At 36.4% G+C, this 18640-nt stretch overlaps 1 protein-coding gene across 5 annotated transcripts in view; it reads right to left on the reverse strand.

Moving 5' to 3' along the window:
* Window positions 1-18640, reverse strand: part of ANK3 (ankyrin 3) — a 679804-nt gene that overhangs the window by 63727 nt on the left and 597437 nt on the right. For 3 of the 5 annotated variants that reach the window (XM_027062065.2, XM_027062066.2, XM_027062067.2), the window contains 3 exons: window positions 18466-18572; window positions 13564-13788; window positions 10607-10761 (listed from right to left, as the gene is read on the reverse strand). In XM_027062065.2, the coding sequence (XP_026917866.1) occupies window positions 10607-10761; window positions 13564-13788; window positions 18466-18572 (487 nt within the window). Of the gene's footprint in view, window positions 1-10606; window positions 10762-13563; window positions 13789-16477; window positions 16511-18465; window positions 18573-18640 lie in introns of all 5 variants that reach the window. The other 2 variants (XM_053207647.1, XM_053207648.1) reach the window with 1 other exon arrangement.

Below are 18640 nucleotides of genomic sequence, written 5' to 3' on the forward strand. Positions count from 1 at the left end.
TGTGAAAAACATGACAATAGGATCTTATGAAAAACATTGCAAGGATGGTTCAATATGAGAAGAGGAGCTTATGAGGCAATAATATCCATTACTGTTTTTTTTTAAGTTTATTTATTTGAGAGAGAGAGAGAGAGAGAGAGAGAGAGAGAGAGAGAGAGAGAGACAATGGGGGAGGAGCAGAGAGAGAGAATCCCAAGCAGGCTTTGAGTCGTCAGCGCAGAGCCCAATGTGGGACTTGAACCCACAAACTGTGAGATCATGACCTGAGCTGAAATCAAGAGTCAGATGTTTAACCCACTGAGTCACCCAGGTGCCCCTATCCATTACTTTTAAATGGCTTAAAAAAAATTTACTAAACCACTCCATACCTATAGAATTAAAGGAGAAAATGACATAAAAATAAAGAGCTTCTTACCCTTCAGGGTGATTGATAGACTATGAAAAGACCCTAAAACCCCCTCTCTTTCTCTGTTTAATCTGTTACTAGTAAAGTTTTCTCTCTCTCTCTCTCTCTCTCTCTCTCACACACACACACACACACACACACACACACACACACACACACACACACGATTAAGGGAAAAGAAAGAGATGAGTTCTGAAACAGGTAGCCTTGGTCAGGAGGAATGTTACAATTTACACTCACTGAATGTCTACTTTCTGGTAAGTCAGTTACTATTTGTCCCACAAAGCATTTGGTAAAGAGGGTGTGTGAAGTTCAAAGAGAATAAGTGACCTGTCCAAAGTGACCTGTCTGCTTTAGAGCTTAGAACCTAGGTCTAGGAACAGGGTCAGGGAGAAGGGATGAAGTCACACAGACATGGACTTTAACCATGATTTAACACAATGTATTTGCAGATTACCTGGCACAGAGGTGGTAGCTGATAAATGGATGAGTAATGAACAGATATGCAGATACCCTGGTCCAGAAGGTGATGTCCCTTCTTGTTGGCTTGCTCTATGAGCAGAAAGCTCTGATTACAGTGGCACTTTCTGCTGTGCAATAAATGGAAACTAATGTTCTACAGTTTTCTTCACTGATTAATGATAAATTTCTCAAGCACCTTGTAACTCAGTTTCTTTATTTGTAAAAGGTGGGACAGCTTTCTCTGTAACTGAGATTTTGCAACAGAGCAAGAAGAATAAAAAAATGCTTTGTGAATATAAATGGTTACAGAGATTATCATACAATGAAGCATAAATAACAGGAGTGAAATCATGTTCCCACTAAATGGGTTAATCTTAAAGCTTTCAAATGATCATCCTTGATTAGTTTTGCCTCACTCTTACATGCACATGATTAAATATCTAGATAAGTTGGTCAGATGGGACCATGATTCTTTTTCCTACACCAGATTTGTTTTCTGAAAGCTGTTTGTGAGTGTGGGGTCAGGTTTGACTACGAATAGTCTATAGAAGGAATACAACCTCAAGTTTTCACAAAGGATGATTTCTGTACCTAGAGTTTAATTTTTAGTCAGGTGAATATTCTGCTCAGCATGATCCTCTAAGAAAGGAGAATTTGATATGAGGTGTGGGGGAAAACTGAGGCCTACAATGTTAGATTTCAAAAGGGCAAGCTAGCCAGGATGGTTCTCTGGGAAGTCACTGGAGACAGCTGCCTTGGGCTCAAATCTAACTCTCCAACCAGCGAGCTTGGACTTTGGATAAGTTCCTGAACTCTGAGCCTTAATGTTCCCTGTCTATAAGATCAGGATAAGAAAAGCTTCCTCTGGGGTAGATATGACAAATAAATGATATAAAGCCACCAGCAAAGTTCTGTTCATGTAATAATTCAAGCTACTTATTCTTTCCAAGGTCATAGAGCTTTGGAATAGAGGAGAAACAGAAAACCAATCTGTGGCAGATCTAAGGTTGGATTAAACAACAACAACAACAACAACACATTATGTGTATATCTCTATGGTGTATGAATCTTAATTGCTGTCATTTTAATTTCATTCCAGTTTTCAAAATAAAGTTTCACTAATTACAAAGTATTAAATATAAGAATTTATAAATAAATTGGGAGAAATGAAGGAAATAAAAGACAAGTCTGTAACATTCAACTCTGGCTATAGAATATGTGGAACACCAGGGCACTTGTAATATATTCAGTCAAATATTTCAGGAAATCATAGACGTTCATCTCCTCGGAATTCAAATTCAGCTTCATCTGAATATGCAACTTTTGTAATAAGTCTGTCCAAGAAGTTGCAGGGAAAAAAAACCCCAAATGATACAACTTGATCCTTCTTCCTCAATGTAAACATAATAGAAACCTCTCCAATTTTGTCCAACTTTTATTTTGAAATAATTATAAATTCATAGGAAATTGCAAAGATTACAGAGAGGTCCCATGTACAGGTACAATTTTAGAAATTTAACTCCTATTCTTATTCAGTTCCAGTATGCACTTTATATCTGTCTCGATCAGCATTATTTTACATCTTTGTGCAAGGTAAGGATCTTCATTGTTATTCAGATTTGTACAATGCATTGAGAGCTAATGATGATTGTCTAGAAACAATGAATTATCTATTTGTTTTCCCCTCCGGTTTTAGCAATCCATACAATTTCTGACAATTATATTTTAAAATTATTTTTTGAAAACTAATTTCTAATCATTTTGTGTCCTTTCCCTCCCATGCAGACCACCTCTCCTCATTTGGTTGTGGCACCCCTTCCTTTAGAAAGTTGCTTTCTCTCTTGGGTATAGGTCACTGAATTATTAAGGAAATGTATCATCAAGAGTGGGGACATAGGCTTGGATACAAAGCATTTATTTTTCCATTCATTCAACAAGTTATGGTGTGGTGACAATACTGTGCCAAGAGCTGCTACATGCACTGGGAATATGGCTGTCAACAAGTCAAGCCAAGTCCCTGTCCACAGGGACCTTACCGTACATCATGGAAGATAGCAAAGTTCAAAGTTGCTTGTTATGGAAGAAGACAGGCCAGATGTTGTGGACATATTTACCAGGTGGATCTAACTTAGTCTGGGGTTTAGGGAAGCCTTTCTGGAAGAGAAGTTAGGGAGTGTTTGCTCATGCTGGAATAATCATTATAAGGGTTTCCTCCAGGATTGCAGAAACTTTATATTCTATGCATTGGCTTCTCTATGTATTTTTTCCAGGAAAATGTTCTTCCACATTTGCTTAGTTTTCCACTTATGTAAATAAAAAGGCATGGCTTTCAGGCAATTAGCTCCATTATGGCACTTTCTTCAACCCTTTGTTTAAACCATTACTACGATATGAAGGCAAAAAACAAATAATATAATCCCATGTTCAAAATCAGGATCATATATAATTCTTTAAAGCTGAACACCATAAATCAGTAACCTAGCATGTGCAGCAGATACAGAAGCACAACGAACTCCAAGGGCCCTAGACCTGCTGTGTCTGGCACCCTGGCCTCCATTCTCATCTGCACTAAAGGTCATAAAAGCTTGCACCCAATCTCTCAGGCTTGCTTCCCTGTCCTCAGAGGGCCAAGAGCCCCATTCTGTCTGACAAGTGGGTCAGGGTGTCTGACATCATTATTTTGACCTACTAATGTTTTATAAAAAGATGTAAATGCTGGCAAATCCATTTACACAGGCACATATAAGTCTCGGTGTGGTTAATGTTTATTTGGCTTGGCCCCATTCTCATTTCCCAGCTAGTTGGTTTGGGGTAGCTGTTCTATTTCCCTTCCTTTTGCACTATGGTAGGTATCAAGCAACTGATTTAAAATGAGTTTTATGGCAACAGGCTGAAGGGTTTAACTGATAGTATTTGGTATGCTTTTTGTTTTTTGACACCCTAACATAATCTTCATTTGGTTAAATTGTTTTCACTTTTTCCTCCAGAATTTTTCAAAATTGTTAACAGATTTGTCCAGCAGATGGTGCTGTGTACAACATAAAGCTACGTGTTCCACTTCTCAGCACTGGACGCTTCTACACTCTAACTTGATGCTTTAAGATTATGCTTTTGTCTCATGCCTGATGAATTAAAAACGAGTTCATTTGAAATGAACCAAAGTAGCAATTTTTAACTGAAACATCTGCCTCTGTAATTATTGTTAGTATAGTTAGATAACAAAATTATGCAAAATTAGTTTTCTGTTACTTGACATTATAGTTATCAATTTCTCTTTCCTGCTTCAACTTACAGAAAAAAAGCATAATTATTTTATCTAAAATGCATTATTTTAAACTTTCACTTGGTCTCATGGGAAAACAATGACAACAGGAAGGAAACATTTTCCTGGCATGATGGCATTGTTTGGAGAGCTTCAGCAACACTTTGGTCCAACACAGTGGTTGGGATTTTAAAATAATAGCATAATTCCTATATGTTCAAAGCATTCTTGTGATGCTTAGGTAGCAATGATTTTGATTTTAAAATCTAATAAATGTGTCTCTCCAAATCTATACATTGTCCAGAGAAGCACCATCTAAAAGAAATATAATGCAAACCACATTTGGAACTTTAAATTTCTTTATAGCCACCCTGGAAAATTAAAAAGGAACAGGTAAAATTAATTTTAATGGTATCTTTTTTTTAAAGTAGGCTCCACACCCAACACAGAAGCCCAACATGGGGCTTGAACTCACGACCCTGAGATCAAGACCTAGGCTGAGAACAAGAGTCAGACACTTAAGCAACTAAGCCACCCAGGTGCCCCAATTTTAATAATATCTTTTATTTAGCCCAGTATATCTAAAACATTACCATTCCAACATGTAGCCAATGTAAAAATTATTAATGAGATATCGATTGGGGGGTTGCTCTGCACATCTGGTGTAGTTTACATTCACAGTACATCTCAATGTGCACTGGCCCCATTTCAAGTGTCCTGTAGCCACGTGTAACTAGTGGCAACCCTGGTGTCAGTGCCACACTAGAGCATTTCTCCAGCTCTTCAATTTTAAGACCTCCAAGGAGGAAGGATTCTTCTACTAGTGAATCCTCTCAGGTCCAGCAAAACCATAAACCACAAAACACCCTTTGGGGTCTGACTTTAGAGGCAGAATTTTAAACATGTTTAATTGAACTTTGTGAGTTTAACTAAAGATTTTAAACAAACTTACAAAGTAGATTCAACTTGGTTCGCTTTAAAGATGATGTTTTTGGGGGGGAGCAGAATGAATTTATTTTGTGTTTTCCAGTATCTTTTTCTCAGCAGAGAGAAAAAGTGCTAGGACAAGATCTGGGTCCGCCTCCAAAGAGGAAAGTCGCTTCTGCCACATGATATCTTATTGGTAACAGCAAGTTCTTCACACCCAGACCAACTGTCCTCTGTCATTCTAGCCTCTTACTTCAGTAGAGCTCTGCTAACACACCTGCTTCATTAGCATAACCATTGATGCTTGTGTCTCCAGGCTCCTAGTGGCAGAAATAAATCTTAATTCTACCACATTTTGCAATGACAGTTTTTCTTGAATCCACACCATATCCTTTTGAGTCATATAAGAACTAAGATGGTACCTTGATGAGTAATGCAAGATTTAAATAGCAGCTAACATTTAAGTAACATTTTTGTTTCATGCGAAACACTTTCATAGGCATCCTTCATTTGAGAATACAGAAAGGCAAAGGGGTATTATAGAAAAACAACCAAATTTGGGGTCAGAAGCCTGGACTTTAGAAGTCTAGATCTAGATCTATTTTCCTACCATTGCCTGACTATGTAGTGGTGATGGAGAGAATGTCACCTTCATCAACCCTGACCAGGGCTTCAATTAGCCACGTGCAATTTGGAAAAGGGTGCCACTTAGGACAGACACCGCCCTGCAGGTAAATGGCTTGGGAACATTAGTTAAGATTGCCTCTTTGTCCTGCAGGCCAGTGTCGGAGCAGATGTCCTGGCAAGGGGAAGAGGCAAGATTTCAGTTCCTACTTGCTCTCCTGCACAACTGTACACGGCAGCCGTGACAAATACTAACATTGATTGAGTGGTTCTTATGCATCAGACCTTGGATTAAGAACTTTACATATATTAGCTCATCAGTTCCCCCTTAGCTCTCTATGAGGTATCCTCACTTTACAGACTTAAATGAAATTTTAGAAAGACTGAGTGCTTGGTTAGGATAACATAGCTAGGAAGTCAGCATGGGAATTGTGGTCTATGTGACGTCCACAGATCCTGATCCTAACCACCATATTACACTAGGAAAATTATCCTCCTCCTTACACTTGTCTTTCTTTGGAGCTATTCTAACTACTCCATTTGTGCACTTGGAAAGGCTTTGCAAGTTTTGAAATATTACAGAACCATATCTAATCTTTACAATTGCATGGTATAGTAAAAGTCAGTTATCAAAATATTGCCTAAGATGATTTTTAACATTTGGGTTTTAAGATTTTTCAGAGAATAAGGTGCAACAGGACTGGTTATAAAAATAGCATATAGATTAGTTACAGAGCAGAATTTATTTATGGAAAAGAGGGTAAAAAAGGAGACATTTATAATAAAACATGTAATACCAAGAGTCACTTGCCATGGATGACAGATAAGGCTTATTGTTATAAATTGGGGAAATTAATAAGTTAAAACAACAGGATGCTTTTTTCTTTTTCTTTAAGGAAGTCTTGAGTGATCTAGTCACTGGCTTATTTTCTGTACTATTGTTATGATGCTCATTAACAACTATCCAGGAATAAACAAAGGGGGGGTGGGGCAGAGGGAAGAAGGTAGAACACAACATGAAAACTTCTGTTCTGCGCTCATGCTTCTTTTCCTATGAGAACTTTGAATAGCTGGACCTTAGGGAAATAGAAGTGTTGGATTTTTTTTTAAGAGATAGGATGATTTTGATTTTTGTCTGTTTTTAGAAGGGGGATGTTCCAGTATGAATGAAATGTCTTTGGGTACTAGAGAAGAGTGGTGATAAGTGGGGCTTAAGCTTGGTATGAAATCTGATTGAGTTTCAGCTATAAAATATGTATAGTACTTCCTTCATTATTGTTACTTTAAAACTTAATCCATGAAGAAAACCACTGTGCCTGGAGAATTTAGTCCTTATTTTTGCTGAAGTACTTCCAGTGCTAGATTCTTTAAGCCTAGAAGTATTTACGTTTTCTTTTAATTGCCTAAAATAGAACCAAAGTTTAACTGGTCTTTAAAAATGTAACAAAGAAACTCTATCTACTATTTCCAAGATAACACACAGAATCCAGGACAGAGGGCTAATATCATCATTTCTTGACATATGTCCTGAGTATGGAAGCTCGAGGGGCATAATTTCTAAGCAAAGATATGACTAATTCCAATTTAAAACTGGTTTAATAAAAACAAAATGAAGATAATCAGCATGAAACCATGGAAATCCATTCCATAAATAATCCTTAAACATTGAAAAAAAATTGCGGGTGCCCCAAAAACTGGTGGCTCAGTCAGTTAAGTGTCTGACTCTTGGGTTCAGCTCAAGTCATGACCTCACAGTTCATGATTTCGAGCCCTGTGTCAGGGCCTCCTTGGGATCCTCTCTCTCTGCGCCTCCCCTGCTGTCTCTTTCTCTCTCTCAAAATAAATAAATAAACTTAAAAAAAAAGAATCTACTATTTTTTTTTTCAAAAATTCTACCTGTGCCTGGTAGGATGGACATATTATAATCTATACTCCAAAATGAAGGAGACTATATTTGAATATTCAGTGTTTTTGCTAGAACTACAATGTCCAATGAGGTAGCGAGTGGCCACATGTGGCTATCTGAAATTAATTAAAGAAAATTAAATATTACCTTCCTCAACTGTACAAGTCATATTTCAAGTACTCCGGAGTCACATGTGACTAGTGATTACTCTTGGACAGCCCATGTATAGAGTATTTCCATCATCGTATAAATCATCACCTACTAGGCAGTACTGTTTTAGAATGTTCAGTATTCTTCCTAGAATAATGTTAATTTCTCAGAAATTTCCTCAAAGTAAATGCTCCCCTTTAATTTTCTTCTCCTGTAGATTAACATTAATGACATTTGGGGTAGAAGAAATAGACCAATGAGAACTTTTCCTCCAGCTAGCTACATATTTTGAGAAGTTCCTCCTTCTGCCCCTTACCAGCAAAGGGGGAAAACCTAAATCAGCATTGTGCCTGACACTGGGGGTTCAAAGGTGATTAAGACATGTACCCTGCCTTCAAGAGGTTACAGTATCAAGGTAGGTATCTAGAAAGAAAGAAAGAAAGAAAGAAAGAAAGAAAGAAAGAAAGAAAGACAGACAAAGAGAGAAAGAAAAGAAACAAACTCCTTGTGTAGGAGACGCTACACATCACAAACTAATAATCTACATTGGCATTTAAGAAATACTAGATACATGAAAATATTTACATACTTTATTTTCCTTAAAATAACCACCCTCTCTGGATAACCCATTTTTCTTATTCTCTCCATTTTTGAATCCTGAATCATCTATATTCTTTTACTATTTTCAAAATGCTAATTCAATTCATTCTCTTAAGATGTATTCTTTTTAAAATTTTTAATTGTGTTTCCTTATCAATTTCCTTAGAAGAGAATGACTAGGTAATAAAAATTAGAAATCATAATTACCACTGCATGTTCCTATCAGAGATTATTTGAATATATAGCTGATATATGATATAAATATCAGTATCATATGTAAACATTTAATATATGCTCATTTAAGATGATTATTCTCCTGAACCTTAAATCTAGAGGTTGGTAGGAATTTTCCTGTTTCCATTTATTTTCTTCTCCACAGGACACACATTTCTAAAATAAGTGGGATATGGTTAAATCTTTGAAAACAAGATAGAACCAGATTTCTAACCCCAGCGCTGCTACTTAGTTTGGGTAATATTAGGTAAGTGACTTGACTTGTCTGAACTTCTGCTCCCTCATCTATAAAGGGTGATTAAAGGGGTACGTGGGTGGCTCAGTTGGTTAAGTGTCTGACTTCAGTTCAGATCATGATCTCAGGGTTCATGGGTTTGAGCCCTGTGTTGGGCTCTGTGCTGACAGCTCAGAGCCTGGAGCCTACTTCAGATTTTGTGTCTCCCTCTGTCTCTGCCCCTCTCCCGCTCACACTCTGACTCTCTCTCTCTCTCAAAAATACACATTACAAAAATAAAAAAATAATAAACAGTAAATAAATATTCAAAGAAAAATTTTTTAAAAGTGTAATTAAAACTACCTACTTTATAGTACTATACTTTTTTTTTTAAATTTTCATACAGAAAGGAATTTATCACTCTCTCACAAATGCTAGAAACTCAACAATTACTAATTTCCTCCTACCCTGCTGTAAAAAATCTTTAAATTCTTGGTTGGCAGTGATGAACTGTGTCTTTTACAGAACCTTTGATAGGACGATTTTTTTCTATAGAATGAATAGCGACAACAGCTGATATTTATTGAGGACTTACTATGTGACAAAGGCTGTATTTCATAAGTGCTTCACAGAATTATTTTTTCCCAGTAACAGCCCTATGAAGTAAGGAAGGTATCTCCATTTTGCAGAAGTCAAAGAGGCTCACAGGGACCAAAGAACTTGACCATGGTCATCCCTCAAACACCAGAGTCGTTCTAGCGCCTTTGTCGTCACTCTGAAACCAGAAGACTGTGCTGGGTGCATTACAAAAGCCAGTGAATTAAATGCTAGGTCAGCGAATTTTATGGCAGGTGAACTATATCTCCAATAAAGCTATTCTTTAAAACAATTGCTGAATTTGTAGTGATTAGGGAGTCAGTATAAAGATTAGTCAGGCTCAGTCGGTTTAGCGTCTGACTGGCTCAGGTCATGATTTCACAGTTCATGAGTTTGAGACCCACATCAGGTTCTTCACTGACAGTGCAGAGCTTGCTTGGGATTCTCTCTCTCTCTCCCCCTCTCTCCCGCTAGCTTGCTCTAAATAAATAAATAAATAAACAAACAAACTTAAAAAAATTAGAGTCATTCTGTGATGCATTTGGCCTCTAATTGTTTTTCACCCCTTTAAAGGAAAAGTCTGCATCAAGTACCTACTCTCAAAACAAGTCCATTCCCAATGTCTACTAAGAAAACCTGCTTTGTTCTAAGGGTCAGAGAGCTGAAGAAGGTGTGTATGGGAAGTGACACACTCGGCTATGTGCCCTACTAGGTCACAGACTACGACACAGACTCCAATAATTAGTCTTGCAACTTATTATTGCCCAACAGAAGTTAAAAATTCACGAAGAATGTTGACATAATCGGGGAGAAGATGGAGACACAAGAAAGGATCCAGAAATAATCACTCCGAAAGTAAAATGTGAACATATTTTCTTAAAAATGTCCTGCATGCTTTGCATACCTTCCACTATTATTTCCCCTCCTCCTGACACATTTTTCATTTAGAAAACTTTCTCAGGTTTTGGAAAGATTAATATATCTCATTGAAGATGGAAAGAATCATCAAGTGGTATTTGTACATTAGTGTTATGAAAACAAAAGGCTGTTGGATTGACTGGAACTTCATGCCTTGGATACAGATAAGAGCACTAAACGCTGAGGAACCAGACCCCAAGCTCAGGATGCAGACATGTGAGGTTCAGGTGCAGTTAACTCTGGTGTAGTCATGCCTTTGATTTCTACCTGCAGACATTGACAGAAACCAGGACTTGTCACCATTACCTTCATCCATGCCATTGAGTAATTCGGTTAAATCTTCATTTTTACTGTCAAACTGATGCTCCTTCCATGTTTCACCATTTTCACTTCGAAGAACAATGAGTTCTCTCTCCTTTCCTCTCATGGACCCAAAGTGAGGGATTTCCACTATGACAGGGCTGGAAAAGAAATCCACATTATTTTGGTATCAAAATGAAATATGTTTATAGTATCATACTTAAAAAAAAAGTTTCATTAACAGTATTCATTTGAAAATCAGAGGTGCCACTAAGGTTGGGAATGATTTCAAAGCTGCAGAATCATTTGCTAATAAGTAATATATCAGAAGCCTGATAACATGCCATCATTCATTCATTCACAAACAATTCATAAGGGCCTATCATATGTTAGGCATTTGATTTAATATGGGAGAAAATATTCAGCACATATAAACAGGAATTTTGAATCAAGGAATTGAAAGATTAAAACAGACCATAAGGAAGTTGGTCCATTTTTAAAAACACAATAGGTATATCATATTATACAAAAAGCTAATGATTTAAAAGGACACAGTCATTTCTTTGAAAAAGAAATTCTATAGATTTCCTATTTTGAAAGATCACAGGTGTTTGTCCCTTCGCAAGCAAACAGTTGACATAACAATTCACTCCCTCCAACAGTGACTTTCCATGACTTTTAATGGCCTGTATGGTTAAGGCAGTTTTCTCTGATGTTTAATTTGTGAGATGGTCGTGGGCAGCTTAATTTCCTAACACTATAATAACCTGCACAGAAATATTTAAACTTTCTGAAAAAGCACTTGCTGGTTTGAAATTGTAATCTAACGATATATTAAATTTTGACAGTGTCCTTTTGCAGAAGAATGTATAAGAATGGCTGCAAATTGAAGACAGCCAATCAAGCACAGGAATCATTTTGTTAAATTTTAAAATAGGATAAATGGCTAAAAAGGATGAATGGAAGTAAGCAGACCACAATCACACACAGTTTATGTAGTTGGATTGTGCAGCTTTATTTTATGACATTTAGTAGACAGTATCATTATTCTCCTACAGAGGTTGTATGTAACCTCACCTCTTACTCTACACGTTTATGTGCATGTCACAACAGAAGATACGGGTTCAGATAGGTAAGAGCATAAAAAGGGCTAGTTGTTGTATTGATCCAATAACATGAATATGTATGAACATTTCATTTATCACAAAAGCATTCTCTTAAAATAGGATGATAAATATGATCATTTTACTTTTGACAAAATAATTAGAATTAATTCAAATTAAGGATTTCAACATTTTTTAATAATGCCTTTATTTTTTGGTAGATAAAAACAAAATCAACTACTCCTAAGAGTGTTAATAATTTCAAGAGTTAAGATATTTACCATAGTTTTTAACCACATCTGATTTGACTTTTGTTTTTTTTGAGAACTAGATACAATCTTTGCAGGTTAATGTATCAGATACTGTCTCTGTAAATATTTGAGGAATGTGGCTTTGTGTAGGACATTGAACAACACTGGAGAGAAGGTATGAACCAGGGCCTCTGACCAAGGTGAAAGCCAAGCATAAGTTTTCATAACAGGTTTCTTCATGCAGACTGCCAAGGCAAATCCCCCAACCAGACAGACAAGCAAACAAACAACAGATACCAACACATTTCGGCTTCAACAAAACAAAACAAGACGATTTAATAACTGTAGTAGAATATTCTATCTGCTGCCTATTTGGCTTGCTTTAAATATCTTCTAGCCCCAACATTTATCAAAATCAGTTTACTTATTGAGGACTTTTCTTTCTCAAAGACCATGAAGATTACTTAGTATGCATAAGTATGTACTTTGAAGAAAATGTAACTCTAGACACACATATATATATATACATACATATATATATATATATATATATATACATACACATATATATATTCACACACATATATATCATTTACAGCAAATGTTGATTCAAAGCCTGCAAATACTTTCTCTTACACCGGGTTAAAATTAGATTGTCAGTCTGTCTTAAAAACTACCATATTCAGTTGAAACATTTCAAATTAAAGAAAGGTTTACAAAAGCACAAAGTTACGAAGCAGAATGCTTGCAGGAAATTCCACATGCCGGAGAAGCACAAGATAGGTAGCGATGCTACATTAAGTCAAGCCACTATGATTTTTGTTTCTTTCAGTGACACACATCAACTGAAAGCATTAAAAACTGAAAAAATAAAAAGAAACTTAAGACAAGAATAAGACCATGGGTGTGAAAGAAAAAAATTGAAAATGGAGAAAGAATTGTAGACATTCTGAATCTTGTCTATAAAGATCCTACCCAATAAATTTTGTTCCTTGAGGCCCAAGCTGCAGGATTCGGCTAACCAAACTCTCACCCTCATTTACAGGGGGAGGATTGGTAGGAAGATGCAGTTTACTGAATAACATCCATGCAGCAGGAAGAGAAACGAGAAGGGGAAATTGTGAACAAACTGTCCGTCACGACAGAGCCTGCCTGATTTGCACCCAAGTGCCACCTCAGGAAAAGAATTTATTTTTCCTTTTTGTAAAATATCATTATCACAATGGATTATGTCCCTACAAATTATCTCTTAAAAAGGCATGTACCCATAGTAGCCAGTTATTCATATAATTCCAACATCTGTATTTTTTCTTAAGAATGGTGCCTTGACTTCTACAGGGGCTGCTGGGGTTCCGTGCACTCACTGAGCAGAGAACATGCTTCTTGGTTAGTAAAAGCTTTGACCAGCAAACTGAGTTAAGGAAGTATCAGCCTACTCGCTTTTCACAGAATTACACAGCTTTGTGACCTTTGACGCTACACGAGAGGTGTACTCAATCAAAATGGTCCGACTATGCCGTCTTAATAGTTAACTACTTGAGTTAAAAAGGGCAAAGAAAACCAAATATATCATACAAGGGCCAAGATAAAAATTGACAAAATCACTTACCCTAAAAATTGTGCCCCTGCAGGACCCATTTCTACCAGCCTACTGGCTAATCCCTCTCCTTCCACCATGGGGGGTGGGTTGGCCAGTTTATGTCTCTTTACCAATCGGCAGGTGATTCGGGTGGGGGCCGTACACTTGCGCGGGGGGATGATGATTCTCATCCCGTGGTGACGGCTCCCTCTCATGGAGCCTCCCCTTGCATCCACCATAAAGCTAACCAGAAACCTGTAGGGAAAGACCAGAGGCCAAATCAAGGATACATATAAACCATCTTCACAGCAGGTTTTGAAATTAAATGTTAAGGTTTAAAACGACAATGTGGCTATCATTTCCTCTCTTTAAAAATAAACTGGAAGTAAATACAGTGGAGTCACACCAAACATGCATTTAACTTGTGAATTGGGCAAAAAGGGAAACATGACAACTTATTATTGGTGGGATGTGGCCTCCTAGTAGAAGCCAACCACTTTGTCAGATGCTCCAATTGAGGAACAGTGAATGGTTCAAAGCTGTAACAAAAACTGTTGTGCATTTAAAAACCCAAACCAGGCTGCCATATGTGGCCTCTGCAGATGGCTTATGCTGTATTCAAAGGTCATTTTAACCACTATAAGTGGTTTCAGCCATATGCTGGACTCTCACTCCCTGACAAGTCAGATGAAACTCCATGGTATGTCTTAACATGTACAACTCCTAAAATAAATATGTACATATTTAATCATACCAGTCTAATTTGCACTATCACAAAGCAGAATATAAGAACAAAAGCAGATGCCTAGTTCTGCCAAGGCAATTTTGATGGAAAGGGATTTAATCCTTGCAGTATAAATTTGACTTTAAAACTGTTGAAAATAACCTATACTTGAGTATTTACACAGCCATACAAAACTAGTAACCTAGACTTTTTAGAAGATGTCTCTAAATTATATATTATAATTCTGTCATTGGCCTTTACATTAAAGCTAATGAAGAAAAAATATTTGTTTGCATGTAGATATGAAAATATAGAGAAACTTATAATATCTCATCTGGGTAATAGCATATTGCAATTCTCGATTCCTTTCACATGCTCATGAAGAGTCGTCCCCAAATCTCTGGTGTCATAAAGCACTCTGGTAACATAAACCAGTGAATCCGACTCATGGAAGAGTGGAGGTCAGACAGGAGAACACTATGCCCCTGTGCATTCCAACTTCCACATGTGAAAATATGCTTATTACTGCAACAGCAATAAATGTTGATAATGAGAAAATTGTTTGAATACCTATAGTATTGGGGGTGGTGGTGGAAAATCCCATCCATCAAAAATCTTCCACTAAAATGTAGTTCATCTAAATAGAGTTCTAACATCTTGCAAATAGATTTTAGGAACTTGCATGGAGGTGCTAACTGGGGACTTGATCTTGGAAGAGTAACCTCTTCCTCAAAGCAACTGACCTGCCATCCCCATGGAAAAAGGCAATAGCATGGTGATCATTTCCTAGGCAATCAGATGTCCAGGACCAATTCTGGTCATCAGTGAGGTAGAATCAACTTCATACCCTTCTGCTTATTTTGGATTTAGCCATTTTCCTCTGGGTTATGTTTTTGTGTGTGTGTGTGTGTGTGTGTGTAACATTAGATCTACTTTGAGAGGTTGGAACCCGTGTAATGTTCAAAGTAAGAGGGGAAGAGACTAACCCCTCTAAAACAAAACACAATACACACCTTTCACATCAAAGATAAAGACACTTATCTACTTGTGCAAGTGTCCACATGAATTGCCTCGGGTGCTAAATGACAAGGCTCACTTGAAACTGCTCTGGGGAGCCTACATTGTCTTGTCTTGGACACACACATATTTAATAACTATCTTTACTCAGTAATGAAGATAATAGGGCAAATTTATAAAGAAGCCTAAGACAAAATCTTATCTTTCCCAGCATTCAGTAGTGAAAATCAACTTGTGATTGGGAATACTAGCAACAGAATGAATTAAAAATGATTCGAGGTCAACTCTGGGTTTGAAAATGTGGTTGTATTAGCACATATAAACACAGAGTGTTTACACTTGGAGGGCAGTGTTTGCCTTGGCAACAAAGAGCTGATCTCAATAATATAGATAGTAATTTGGATCAGACCTGCCTTGTTTGCTGCTTGACCTGCAGGGCTGAGCACAGTTCCTAAATACAGTAAGCACATAATACATGTTTACTGAATGACCCATTGAACAAAAACTATTTTGTTAGAGGTGCTTTGGAACCGCCTAGGTCAGATGCGGTTACTAACACTAAAAATATATCTATATGAAAAAGATATATATAAAACACTTGTAGGTGAGCAATATGAGGGTAGTTTAAGAAGGTCATCAGTGTCAATATAAAAATATCCAAACCACAAAGAATATCAGACACAAATGGAAAAAAACAAAACAAAACATGTCTTAGAAGATTTTAACGACAAATTAGAAGAAGCTCTTTCTCTGGATTCTGCGTAGCACCCAGTGCCTAGTTGGTACTCATTAGCAGTAATTTATTGTTCTAAGGTTTTCAACTTTATAGAGCCAATAGACTGAGGAAAGGAGAGAATAAATATTAAGCAGGGTAAAGGTCCTGTTATTCAATAACATCATGAATTGTTTTCCAAACTCATTATTTACATATTCTATGCAAAATAAAATTTCATGCAATACAACTCATAGAAACAAATCAAAAGGTGATGTTTAATCATATCTTTTGTATCTTATTAATACTTAAACTAAAGCAGTAATTCTACAAATAATCCTAAAACTAACATACGAATGTTTCTAGTTGTAAGAACAGCAGGATGACAAAAGCTGATACACTACAGACACTGACACATCTAAGTGTGGGAAAACGTCACATAAATTAAAAATACAAAAAAGGATGGTTCACATAAAGGACACAGTTATCACCTTGAATCATACTGAGGAAGTGGAGAAGAATAGCTGCAAAATAATTTAGAAAGCAAATGGGAGAAATTAATGGAAGATAATTAGAAGCAAGCAACAGAAAATGTCAATGATAAGCAAAGGAAAAATAAAAACTGTCAGAAAATGAAACTAAGGCATTTGGCATTTGTGGGACAACCTGGAAAAACATTCGCCTTCAGTGGCTATAGAAGCTACTCCCTAAGACCTGACAGCACTAGTGAACCATTTCCAAGTGTATACCAAGTCTATATTTTCCTTTTCAAATAAGCCCACGCCAGCTGCCATTACTTTTGCTTTCCTGGACATGTCTATTGCCTTCAATAAATTCAAGAGGAAGGAGAGAGAATTTGCATAGTCAAACATTTCATCATCTCCAATGTACAGGAAAGTTCACCTCTGATTTTATTATTCTATGATCCCTCAATTTCTCATTTGAAGTTCCAACTATCATTTGAAGCAAAGCACAAAAGCAAAGCACGAAAGTTTCCTAAATGACACACTTCTTTCCTATGTAGAGAAAACGCTTGCTCTAGGTCTTTGTAACATGGTGGGCATTCACCAAGCTTGATACAAAGAACCTCTTCAACATGTGGCTCACTGAATGTATCCTAAGTATGTCAGTTTCCTTCCCAACTGACTGTTTTTTGGTTTTCTAAGTTGAGACCCATAAACATCTAACATCAATGATGTAACTATTTTAAGCAATTAAAAATTATTACTCCATAGTTAAAGTATTTTGTAATTGAGTTAAAGAGATGTAATGTTAATTAGTCAAAGAATATGTATATGTAGTTTATAGTTTACAAAGTACTTTCACATCAATTACTTCCATTTGAATGATATTGCAATTATTTGTGCTACAAGCCACAATTCTGTAGGATACTTTAACCTGCAGCATTACTCTAAGTCTGACTTTTCATCTGCAAAATGGGGATAGTGGTAAAACTTATCTCACAGTGTCATTTTAAGGTTCAAAAAAATATTAAGTAAGATAATACATGTAAAACATTTAACACAATGCCAGGCACATAAAAAGGTAAAGCTATTACAATTTATTTTAATTAAAAGCAGCAGAAAATAATTCATATAACACATATAGCATTTCAGAAATGTTAATTACTGTTAACTAATTTAATTCCAAATTACTCTGTCCTTGTCCTGGATCACAACTAATTTATGGCCTAAATGCCAAATTTAGAGGTGAAAATACCTTGAAATTTTCGTTATCTCAATGATTTCTATTTCATTTGTGTGGCATCAACTATCCCAAGTTTTAATTACTGACAGGTGAAGAATCCCATATGTAAATATGCACTGATTATCAATTCAGTAGTTAGAGCAGGCTACCTTGTAAACCGCCCACCTCTAATTCTGCTACCAGCGGGGCAGCGGTAAGGAGCCTGTTCAATGTGGTTTTTACCACAGCATTTCTGGGGTACACACATTGGTACATTCACTTCTTTTCTTTTAAAAATTAATTTCTTTTCTTCTAATTGTAATTTAATAAGACTTAATCATAATTTTATTTCAGGAGTGCAGGAGGTACCAAACTGGTCTGAAGATTTCAGGTGTTTCATCATGTGAAGCAAAGCACAAGAGCAGTCAGCAAGGGATGAACAGAAATACCTCCATATATAACTTTCCATTAGAAAGGAAAATCAGACACTCAGAAATAAAAACTTTATCTGAATAAAGTAAAATTAAGGGAAATGACTAGATTTACCAATACTTTAATTATTTTCCTTTCCAACAGTGTTTTTTTTTCAACAAAAAACAGGTATAGCAATTTGCTCAGAAAAGAACATTTACAAATGATTTACAAATATATATGACATATACTCACTAATGAAGTCTTTTAGAAGAACAATATTTCATACGTATAAAGCTTGTCAATATGAATTTATAAATACAAATAACAAATGTAATGTTCATTTAATGGGATAAAGGAAAGTGACTTTTAGATTACTTACCCAGAATGAACAGGACTTGAGACAAGATTGACATTGTCCAAGGTATCTGCAGCCCAGCTATAATGTCTAAGAGAATCTGAATCAAATTCTCTTGTAAATGTTAGATGCTGCAAAATAAAATGATATAAGGCATCAATAACTCACATAAGACACTGGTTTCTCTGTACCTACAAAA

This window comes from Acinonyx jubatus, chromosome D2 (genome assembly GCF_027475565.1).
Source record: "Acinonyx jubatus isolate Ajub_Pintada_27869175 chromosome D2, VMU_Ajub_asm_v1.0, whole genome shotgun sequence".
NCBI classification, from domain to species: domain Eukaryota; kingdom Metazoa; phylum Chordata; class Mammalia; order Carnivora; family Felidae; genus Acinonyx; species Acinonyx jubatus.